Genomic DNA, 12,069 nt, shown 5'->3' with positions numbered 1-12,069 from the left:
TCCTCCCCGTGTGACCTCTTTAAATAACACCGCTGGAGGGAAATTGCCGTGATTATTTTGTGTTATTTTTAGCAGAAGCAGCAGCAGCCGAACTCATAAGAAACTTATTCTTGGTTCTTTCGGTAAAGTCACGTAGAAGGGAAATAATAAATATAAAACATGATAAAATACAATTCTCACGACGTTTCGTCCTCAGGACGGCTGCTTGCGTTATTTTATAATGTTTTATTTTTATTATTTTATTACTTCCCTTCTACGTGACTTTACCGAAAGAACCAAGAAGATGAATCCCTGCAGTCACGAAAGCTTTAAATCGAAATTTATAAGAAACTATTCGTGTGTTTAACCGGGTGGGAAACTTCCACTGAACTACTGGGTCGTCAGCTAGGTTTAAAAAGTAAAAAAAAAAATTCAAAAGCGATCTGAGCCACCAAGGATTGACAGCTGCTAAGCAAGAGGCTTGTGATCATCACCATCACCATCATCGTCGTCTTCGCGTGGAAATTACAAAGACGTAGAGACCCACAGAGATACATAGAGACCCACAGAGATACACAGAGACCCACAGAGACACACAGAGACCCATAGAGATACATAGATACCCATATAGATACACAGAGACCCACAGAGATACACAGAGACCCACATATATGCATTGAGACCCAAAGATATACATAGAGACCCACAGAGATGTGTGAGTGTGTTAGTGGGTGAGTGAGTGGGTGAGTGTGTGAGTGAGTGAGTGGGTGGGTGAGTGTGTGTGTGAGTGGGTGAGTGTGTGGGTGAGTGTGTGAGTGAGTGTGTGGGTGAGTGTGTGGGTGAGTGAGTGTGTGAGTGGGTGTGTGGGTGAGTGGGTGTGTGTGTGGGTGAGTGAGTGAGTGGGTGAGTGAGTGACGCATGATGGGATGGGTGGTCAGCAACCAACGCCTACACAGCCGTCTTTCTTCCCCCCCTAACCCCCCCCCCACCAACAGTGGAGGCGTCATCGTCGATAAACGATGATCTTAAGAGGCGTCGTGAGAGGGAGAGAGGAGGAGGTGGAGGAGGTGAAGGTGGAGGGAGTGGAGGATGGTGGAGGTGGTGGAGGAGGAGGTGGAGGAGGTGGTGGTGGTGGAGGAGGTGGAGGAGGATGGAGGAGGAGGGAGTGGAGGAGGTGGATGGAGTGGAGGATGGAGGAGGATGGAGGAGGTGGAGGAGGTGGAGGGAGTGGAGGATGGAGCAGGTGGAGGAGGTGGAGGAGGTGGTGGAGGAGGTGGAGGAGGGAGTGGAGGAGGAGGTGGAGGAGGTGGTGGAGGGAGTGGAGGATGGAGCAGGTGGAGGAGGAGGATGGAGGTAGAGGTGGAGGAGGGAGTGGAGGATGGAGGGAGTGGAGGAGGTGGAGGAGGTCGAGGAGGAGGAGGATGGAGGAGGTCGAGGAGAAGGTGGAGGAGGTGGAGGGAGTGGAGGAGGAAGTTGAGGAGGTCATGGTCATTAGATGATGCGAGCTGGGCGTGCCTCCCCTCCCCGGGGCGATGGTTTCGAGGTTCCCCGCGACCCTGGAGGGCGGTGACCTCACGCCGCCGCTCGCCCATAAAAAGGCGATGAATCTCAAGCAGCCACATCACTCCGTCTGACACCTCCAGGAGACCTTCAGGAGACCTTCAGGAGACCTTCAGGAGACCTCCAGGACACCTTCAGAACCACTCCAGGACCACTTCAGAACCACTCCAGGACCACTCCAGGAGACCTCCAGGAGACCTTCAGGAGACCTTCAGGAGACCTTCAGGAGACCTCCAGGACACCTCCAGGAGACCTTCAGGAAACCTCCAGAACCACTCCAGGACACCGCCGCTCCCCGCTGCATCCTCTCTCCGTCTCCACAATGGCTCAGAGCATCGTGCCCCTGGTGATCGCCTTGCTGGCCAGCTCGCTGGCTCTCAGCAACGCGAACGTGAGTCCTGAACCCTACGGGAGGGAGCCTTAGTCTGGCTCTGTGAGTCCTGGGTGATTGACACTGAACCCTATAGGAGTGGGCCTTAGTCTGGCTCTGTGAGTCTCGGTGATTAACACTGTACCCTATGGGAGGGAGCCTTAGTCTGGCTCTCTGGGTCTCGGTGATTGACACTGAACCCTATGGGAGTGAGCCTTAGTCTGGCTCTGTGAGTCCTAGGAGATTCACACAGAACCCTATGGGAGGGAGCCTTAGTCTGGCTCTGTGAGTCTCGGTGATTGACACTGAACCCTACGGGAGGGAGCCTTAGTCTGGCTCTGTGAGTCTCGGTGATTGACACTGAACTCTATGGGAGTTAGCCCTAGTCTGGCTCTGTGAGTCTCGGTGATTGACACACGAACCCTATGGGAGTGGGCATTAGTCTGGCTCTGTGGGTCTCGGTGATTAACACTGTACCCTATGGGAGGGAGCCTTAGTCTGGCTCTCTGGGTCTCGGTGATTGACACCGAACCCTATGGGAGGGAGCCTTCGCCTGGCTCTGGGAGTCTCGGTGATTGACACTGAACCCTATGGGAGTGAGCCTTAGTCTGGCTCTGTGAGTCCTGGGTGATTGACACTGAACCTTGCGGGAGAGCCTTAGTCTGGCTCTGTGAGTCCTGGGTGATTGATACTGAACCCTATGGGAGTGAGCCTTAGTCTGGCTCTGTAAGTCTCGGTGATTGACACTGAACCCTACGAGAGGGAGCCTTAGTCTGGCTCTGTGAGTCTCGGTGATTGACACTGAACCCTATGGGAGTGGGCCTTAGTCTGGCTCTGTGGGTCTCGGTGATTGACACTGAACCCTATGGGAGTGAGCCTTAGTCTGGCTCTGTGAGTCTCGGTGATTGATACTGAACCCTATGGGAGTGAGCCTTAGTCTGGCTCTATGAGTCTCGGTGATTGATACTGAACCCTACCGGATGCTTTAAACGTCGACATGTAGGGGGTCTTCAATCTCGGATTTTCAGATGTCTATCCCCTGTTGTTTGTGTTCCTAAAAGCGACCTGGTTAACGCAATTTGTAGCTTTCTACCCTGTAGGAATGGATCGTAAAGAGGTTGTTGTTGTTGAGACATACACAGATTAAGGTCTTCATTTATACAGATAAATGGAAGATAGATGTCCACCTCCTGTTGTTTGTCTTTAAGAGCTACCTGGGTAACACAATTACAGCTTTCTACCCTGTAGAGAAGTAGCCAAGAGAATGTCTCTATGTTAATAGGTTGTGTTGCCATGTGACGATACCGATGATGTTTTGAGTTCCTCTTCCATCGTGTGCTCATTCTTTGCTTTGTTTACATTTTACAGGGAAGAGGAATGGGATATAACAACGGTAAGAGTTTTACTCCTCTGATACAGACTACTCGCACAGTAGAGACCCACAGACTACTCACACAGTAGAGACCCACAGACTACTCACACAGTAGAAACCCACAGACTACTCACACAGTAGAGACCCACAGACTTACTCACACAGTAGAGACCCACAGACTACTCACACAGTAGAGACCCACAGACTACTCACACAGTAGAAACCCACAGACTACTCACACAGCAGAGACCCAGAGACTACTCACACAGCAGAGACCCACAGACTACTCACACAGTAGAAACCCACAGACTACTCACACAGTAGAGACCCACAGACTACTCACACATAGAGACCCACAGACTACTCACGCAGTAGAGACCCACAGACTACTCACACAGTAGAGACCCACAGACTACTCACACAGTAGAGACCCACAGACTACTCACACAGTAGAGACACACAGAGTACTCACACAGAGACCCACAGAATACTCACACACAGAGACCCACAGACTACTCACACAGTAGAGACCCACAGACTACTCACACAGTAGAGACCCACAGACTACTCACACAGTAGAGACCCACAGACTACTCACACAGTAGAGACCCACAGACTACTCACACAGTAGAAACCCACAGACTACTCACGCAGTAGAGACCCACAGACTACTCACACAGTAGAGACCCACAGACTACTCACACAGAGACCAATAGACTCATCACACAGAGACCCGCTAACAGCTCCACCTTTGTCTCCTGCAGTGATGAACCCGGTGTTCTGCCAGGGCAAGGCTGATGGGCTGTACCCAGACCCCTCAGACTCCCACAGCTTCTACCTATGCTCCAATTCCGTGACGTACCGCCAGAAATGTCCATCCACCCTGGTGTTCAACCCGGCCATCAGCGTGTGCGACTGGCCTGGTACGTATGGCACATTCACCCCATCCACTCACTCACTCACTCACCCATTCACCCACTCACTCACTCACCCACTCACACATTTACCCATCCATTCATTCACCTACCCACTCGCACACTAAATCCCCCACTCATTAATTAATTTACCCACTCATGCACCCACCCACTCACTCATTCACCCACCCATTAATTAATCTCCTCACTTGTACGCCTACTCAACAACAACAACCACCGGCACAAGCTTCGTGGTGGCGGTGACGTCACCGAGACGCTTGTGCCAGGCTATGTGCACGTTGAGGCCACGTGAAGTGTTTAATGCCTGCCGGCAGCAGGTCACCGGGCAGACCCAGGTGCCTCGGATCAACTGAGATGACCGAGATGACTTGCCGATGTACCACCTGTGCCCTCTACTGTGCCAACTTGCTGTGCTTTAGCCACCCGGTGCTCTGCCCGTTGTTGTGAGTGTCGCTCATCTGCCCTCTGTTGTTGTTGGAGGGCGACTGCCTCCAACTGCACAGTAGCGTCCTTCACGAGCCTCTTCCACAGAGGCCGATCTTGACACCGCTGGTACCAGTCATCGGCAAGTCCACTCAGCTCCACGTCCTCCTGTACCACGTCACTCCATCTCTTTTCTAGCCCGTGCCGCGCCCGTTTAGCCCCCTCGATCCGGCCGAACAAAAGCTATTTAGGCATGCGGTAGCTGGGCATGCGGGCTACATGACCTAGCCAACGCAGCCTTGCCTGCCGGAGAAGCTCACCGATGGAACTTTGTCCAGATCTTTCAAGGATTTGTGAGCTCCTCACGCAATTCAGCCTGGTTAAACCCAGGATGGATCGTAGGCAGGCCAGCCTAAATGTTTCTAACCGGCGAAGATGTTTCATTAGGAGGGTCCACGTTTCGCAAGCGTAGAAAAGGGAGGGAAAGACTGTGGCCAAAAAGACCTGAAGCTTCGTGCGGAGCGACAGACCAGGTTGCCTCCACGCAGCGTTACGCAACCGATGAGAAGATAATGCCGCTCGACTGATTCGGAGTGAGACCTCTGCTGTCAAACTGGAGCCGTTCATGAGCTCACTACCCAGGTATGGGAAACTCTCCATTCTCTCCACAACTGCCCCATCACCAATTGGGAGTTGTGGGGGTGGAGTGTCCGATGGTACAAACACCCAGGCAGGTGCTTAGTTTTGGTGGGGCTGATGGTAAGTCCCCACCTCTTAGTGACACACTCCAGGTTCAGCTGCAGCACCTCCAACTCCTCCTCTGAGTGAGCAGCAATTACCAGATCATCGGCATACATACCGTGGTTGAGCAATAGGGAGCCATCCCTTGACTGCACCCGGGCATCGATCAGGCTCCCATTGTATGTGTACCAGATGAAAATTATTGTGATACAGCCATTGAAGGTTTCATGAACTACGTGGTCAAAATAGATGTGAAATCATGTGGGAGCCAGAGGACATCCCTGACGCACCCCGAGATGAACAGGGAATGGCTGACTCCTAGCCACGTAGTTTTACCCGGGCCCGCTCACCATCATGAAGGTCCTTAATTATCCTGAGCAATGAGTCAGGGACACCGAAAGCACGAAGAACAACCCAGAGCCCAGGCCCACTGATGGTATCATTGGCCTTGACCAGGCCAAAAAAGCAGAGATGTAAGTCTTGTTGGAATTCCCGACACCTCTGCTGTAGCAAACGGACAGAAAATATGGCATCTGTCTAGGACCGCCCTTTCCTGAAACCGCATTGGGGCTCCGCAAGACTCTCCTCAGCGTGCCTAGCAAGGCGATGTTGAATAATCCTTGCCAGGACCTTTCCCACCACACTGAGGAGTGAGATGCCCCTGTAGTTGTTACAGTCTGTGCGGTCCCCCTTCTTAAAGATGGGGACCACCAGGGCATCCTTCCAATCATGCGAAACCCGACCAGTGGTCCAGACTGTTGTTATGATGTCATATAGGGCAGTCTGTGCACAAAAGCCACCCTCCCTCAAAATTTCGTTTGGGAGATCAAATCTGCCCGATGCCTATCCCAGTCTCAGACTCTGGATCACCTTCAGTACTTCCTCAACTGATGGCACCTCAGGCAGCCACTCACAGGGGGTGAATTCTTCCAATATTTGAGGCACCGCAGCCTCAGCAGGGTCATTCCCAATTTGTCCCACGATGTTTTCCATGTGGAGGGATTTCTCCTCCCCCAGGACTTCACAGAAATGCTCAGCAAATCTGCCAACCTGTTCCTGGGGGTCGGAGATTGGATCACTGTTTTTTCCCCTAATGATGGTAATAGGTGTGTCGCTGCAGGTTACTTTTTTGATAGAATTAAATAGGGATTTGTGATCGCGGCCCATTGAGGCAGACTCCATCTCCTCAGTAACCCGCGACCACCACCCATGCAGCGCCTCACGGCTCACTGACATGGGATGTTGTACCCGATGAGAGTGGGCCTGTCGCTTTTTCTCAACTGTCCTGAACACCTCCTCTGTCAGCCAGGATCTCTGGGGAGGTCTTGACCGCGTACCCAAAGCAGCCATTGCAGCTGCCTGAGTCACAGTCCTTAACCTCACCCATTTACTCTCGAAATCTGGAGGAGTGGGGGACGATGCCAACCCCAGCCGCAAGCGATCAGCTAGCTGAGACCAGGCAACCTTAGGTTTGAATGGGGTCCTGGGTGTACTCCCCCCACCGGAGTGGAAGAATGGCATGCGCATCTTACAGATGACTAGTTGATGGTCAGAGGGTAAATCAGCTCCACGGTAGGTCCTGGTGTCAAGGACATGGGCCCGCATCCGCTGTTCCGTCACTACGTAGTCCAGCAGATGTTCTTGCTTGGACCCAGCATGCATCCATGATGTTGTATGGATGCGCCGATGCAGGAACAGCGTGTTGATAATTACAAGCCCATGGGCTGCACAAAAATCTAGCAACCTCCTACCGTTGTTATTGAGCTGATCTGGCCCATGCCTTCCAATCACTCCAGACCAGGTGCCAGCATCATGACCAACTCGGGCATTAAAGTCACCCAACAAGATGACTGTCCCGAGGGGCCACTTAACTAGCACCTGTGACAGGAGGTCATAGAAGGCATCCGACTCATCAGCCTTTGCCTGCATCCCTGCATGGATGTTCGTCACCGGTGGGGACATAAATAACCACGACCACCACTCCTCACCTTTGGTCGATGGGAAGGCGAGCCCAAAGAAGCCTGGGGCTTACAGCTTCCCACACCTCACCGCCATGCTCCCACGCCCCCTTCATTCTTTTGTTCAGAAGAAGAGCCACACCCTGTTGTTTGGCAGTCTCCTGCCCCGAGTAGAGGACTGTCCACCCCTCATCGTGGCAGGAGCCAGAGCCGGTCCACCAGACCTCCTGAATACCACAGAGATCCAGGCGGTACTAGTCCAGCTCCCGACAGAAGAGTGGCAGCCTCTCCTCCGCAGTGAGCATTCGAATAGTCCACGTGGCCATCTGTAGTGGTTTTTTGTTGTTTCTGGAGGAGCCCCGAGGGTAAAGATTCAATCTCCTGGCCCTGCCAAATGGGGTTTGGCCAGGAGACGCCTGTCCCCCCGGGGCCTCCGGCACAAGCTTGTTAATTACATTTTTCAGTCGGAGTTTAGCCCCCATTTAGCCGCTGTGGTGGTCACAGATGCCATGAGGAAAAAGGCCAATCGGAATTGGCCCTCCCCCCCTCAGCACTGTCCACGACAGCGTTGTCCGTCCAGCACCACGAGGTAGGGGTTTGTTTTACACACTCATCACGCAGAGACCCACAGACTCATCACACAGAGACCCACAGACTCATCACACAGAGACCCACAGACTCATCACGCAGAGACCCATAGACTCATCACGCAGAGACCCACAGACTCATCACACAGAGACCCACATACTCAACACACAGAGACCCACAGACTCAACACACAGAGACCCACAGACTCATCACACAGAGACCCACAGACTCATCACACAGAGACCCACAGACTCATCACAATAAGACCCACAGACTCATCACACAGAGACCCACGTACACAGAGACCCGCTAACAGCTCCACCTTTGTCTCCTGCAGCGGTGAACTCGGCTTTCTGTCAGGACAAGGCTGATGGGATGTACGCAGACCCCTCAGACTCCCACAGCTTCTACCACTGCTCCAATTCCCTGACGTACCACAAGCAATGTCCAGCCAACCTGGTGTTCAACCCGGCCATCAGCGTGTGCAACTGGCGCGGTACGTATGGCACATTCACCCTATCAACTCAATCACCCATTCAAATATTCACCCACCCATTCATTCACCTCCTCACTTGTGCACACACACAACTGCTATTCGCCATTAAGTGGCGGTGACGTCACCACGACGCTTGTGCCAGGCCATGTGCACCTTGAAGCCACGTGAAGCGTCGAACGCCCGCCGGCAGGAGGTCACGGCGCAGACCCAGGTGGTGGTAGTGCTGGTGGTGGCGGTGGTGCTAGTGGTGCTAGTGGTGATGGAGGTGCTAGTGGTGGTGGTGCTGGTGGTGGCGGTGGGGTAATCCCGTGCCACCTTTGTCTCTCTCTCTGTGTGACCGCAGGAGTCTAGGTTGGAGTCACGGGACTTCCAGGAAATGAAGACGCCTCCTGCAATGTCACCATCACCACCACATCACCATCAATTCACCACCATCATAATCACCACCACCAACACCATCATCACCACCACATCACTACTATAATCATCGTGACTACCATCACCACCACATCACTACCATCACCACCACTATCACTACCGTCACCACCACTATCACTACAATCACCACCACTATCACTACCATCACCACCACTATCATTACATTACCACCACTATCATTACAATTACCACCACTATCACTACCATCATCATGATCATCATAGGGGCTGATGTTCCTCCTCGCTACTAGCAGCACTTGCCCCTAAAGCCCACTAGAGGCTACACGGAAGACCTTTGTCTTTGTGTCTATAGGGACAGCTACTCACTACTAACGGCACTTGCCCCTACAGCCTGCTAGAGGCTACACGGGGGAGCTTGGTCTTTGTCTAGTGTCTTGAATCACGTACGAATAAACTCTTTTGAGCCACACACTGTTCATGGTCTTTCTTTCGACACGGTCCCTAACACACAAGAGGTATACGGTCCCCTTACCCACTAACCTGAGGTACAGCCTCCGGGCTTGGCCATAACTACACACGAGTCTACCCGCATCACCTAGCGTCCTCCGGCTGGGACCTAGGGGAGGCTAACTCTGGTCACGCAGAGCCTCATGCCTTAGAAGGGCTAGAAGGCTGGGAGCCAGGGTCCCTATCTTCTTCAACGCGGGCTTTGGTCTTCGTGTGAGGAGAACTGAGCCAGAGGTCTCAGCGCTCTGGCTTTTATACTGGTGTAATGGTCTTGGAGGGAGAATGGGAGCGGAATCGCCCGTATCAATGTGGTGGTTCAATAGATTAGTGCACCCGATATCAAATTTGTGCTTGCTAAAAACATCGGCGAATTCACGGAGTAGTATACGCAATCGCAATCGCTGGGACTCGGGAAGATTTTCAACCCCCGAATAGAAAGAATGCATCCAACCATCATCGGTGTCAGAATGCGCCTCGAACCGAGGCGTACCATCCACATGAGCCACGATGGAGTCAGTGTGGAGTGGCAGCGATGCATGAGCAATCACAGCCCCCTGGTTCACGACCTTTGTCCGCAACCCTGCATTCAGCACCTGAATGAAGGGTTGTCTATCAGCAGGCACAAGTGTTTGTGCTCCCACCAGCTCCAATCCCCGTACGGCCGTGTTGGAAGGAGCCAGAAAAATACCCGACATTGTCTCCGACCCGAGCGGTTTCCGCAACCGAAGCGGATAAATTTCGATTTAAAGCTTTCGTGACTGCAGGGATTCATCTTCTTGGTTCTTTCGGTAAAGTCACGTAACTTTACCGAAAGAACCAAGAAGAACCGAAGCGGAATTAACATTTGCGCGCCCGGCGGAATCCGAACGGTTTGGGACGCCGTCGCCGGAACGGTCGCGCAAGCCGCGCGTAGCCGGGTGGGTGAGGGCAGGAACGACATCCGGCGGTCCGAAGGGAGCTCAATGCAGCCTCTGTCAATCAAAATTTTAATGGGCATTTTGCCGAGGAAATCTGTGCCCAGCAAAACAGGGAACGGCAAGGGTCTCTGAAACCAAAATGGAACCCGTTAATTTAATATCGCCAATACAAATTTGTGCCGTTATCTGACCAATTATTCCCAAGGAACCTCCATTTGCTGCAAAGCAAGGGATGGAAACCGGGGCGAGCGCCTGACACCTCTGGGGCAGCACATTGTAAATGAGGTCAGAAATTATGGTTGCTGAAGCGCCCGTATCAACCAGTAACCGAAATTCAACTCCCTCGATGGCGCCGATGATAACAGAAGAGCCCGTAGCCGCGGCTACAAACCCTGTGGGCCAACTCCGACCACTGAACTGGTCGGAGTGGCTGCCGAACATCAACTCTATCCCGGCTCTGACCATTCGACCCAACGTGACGGAGCGGTACATGTGTAATAAAGGACTCTCTCCCAGACGTCGATCTCCGTTGTCCTTTACTGGGTTCGTAGAATCTCCGTGCCACGGCGTCTCGCTCAGGCCCGCGTCCCGCTCGACGACCTCCCCACAGCCCTCGGCTGCTCCGTTGTGCAGTCTCCCTGCTGCTCCAATATGCAGTCTCACTGCTGCCCCGTCAGGCAATCCTTGCAGCCACACCGCTGCTACGCTATCTAGCGTCACTGCTGCCCTTTTCACAGCTAGCCTCTCACTGCCCCGTCAGCTCTCTTCGTCTGACGCCGATGGCCGTCGGTGTCGACGTCTCCCACCGCGTGGCAACCGCGCCACACTCTCCGTCTTGCCCAGCGTGCCCTCCTCGTGTTTCACTCCGTCTCAACTCCCCTTTCCCCTTCCGGTTCTCTCCCTAAATCCTCTCCCCCACGTGACCCCAACTCCACCCACTTCCCACGTGACCCAGACTCCACCCCCCCTCAATCCTTGCTCGCATTACACATGGAAACGAGGAGTGTGAGATGAGAGCAAGGGCCGAATGCGTGAGGTGTCGCGACTTGCCTGCGGTTTCTGTGGAGCGGCAGGCGTGCGGGGGGACGATGGTGGCCGTCCCGGAGCGCGGCGTCGAGGAGCTGGGCAGCCCGATGACAGATGACCTTGCTGGCCGCAGTTGTAGCACGTGACGCGGGCCCATGCCCGCGGGGAACCGTGTCTCCGCCGAGGCTCACCCTGGCGAGGCCGGTCGGTCGCTCTCCAGCTCGCGGCGTGCTGTGATGCAAAGGCCTGGTTGTCCAGGACCTCGTTCTCCTGCGCGGCGATGTGCGTGGCACACGACGCCACCTGCCCGTCCCGCTGGAGCAGCAGCTCCCGTGTGTAGATAATGGGCAGCGCGCAGTGAGGAGAGATTCGCCTCGTCCTTGACGTGAATGGCGATTCGCAACTCACGTGCCAGCAGCAACATCTTCTCAAGCACAACGGTGTCGAGGCCCACGTCGTCCATCCGAGGGTAGGCCGCTTCAGCCAGCGCCATCAGCGCGCTCTGGTAGGCGAGGCGGGTCTCGTCAGCCTCCGATGGGGGCCCGCACACCAAAGCCATCCGATCGAGGGCGTCCTGTAGCGTGGTGCGATCCTTCCGTGGGATGAGGAGGAACGTAGCCAGAGCGATGTCGTCCAGTGCGGAAGGCAAAGGTCAGAGAGCAATGTCTGCAGTCCACCCTGCCGTCTCAGCATTTGCCGCGAATCGTCGGGCAAAAGCTGCCCAGTCTCCGCCTTTAGCCGCGAAGACTTGTAGAGACGGCAAGCGCTGTTGCAGGCCAGGGATGTAGTCCCCCGTCCA

General features: G+C 54.0%; 2 protein-coding genes across 6 annotated transcripts in view; both read left to right on the top strand.

The window, feature by feature from the left end:
- The window catches only part of LOC133362994 (uncharacterized), a 52,760-nt gene extending 43,485 nt beyond the window's left edge, over window positions 1-9,275 (top strand). Inside the window, exon 25 of the mRNA XM_061581982.1 lies at window positions 8,766-9,275. Within this exon, the coding sequence (XP_061437966.1) occupies window positions 8,766-8,773 (8 nt within the window). The 3' untranslated portion in view covers window positions 8,774-9,275. The remainder of the gene's footprint in view (window positions 1-8,765) is intronic.
- Window positions 1-12,069, top strand: part of LOC133362996 (chondroitin proteoglycan 2-like) — a 210,168-nt gene that overhangs the window by 40,050 nt on the left and 158,049 nt on the right. The gene's annotated exons all lie outside the window — the stretch shown is intronic.

This window comes from Lethenteron reissneri, unplaced genomic scaffold (genome assembly GCF_015708825.2).
Source record: "Lethenteron reissneri isolate LAM-NWPU_2019-01 unplaced genomic scaffold, ASM1570882v1 scaffold_1639, whole genome shotgun sequence".
In the NCBI taxonomy this organism is placed as follows: Eukaryota; Metazoa; Chordata; class Hyperoartia; order Petromyzontiformes; family Petromyzontidae; genus Lethenteron; species Lethenteron reissneri.
Note: the sequence above shows the minus strand (reverse complement) of the source record. Positions and strands in the feature narration are given on the sequence as shown.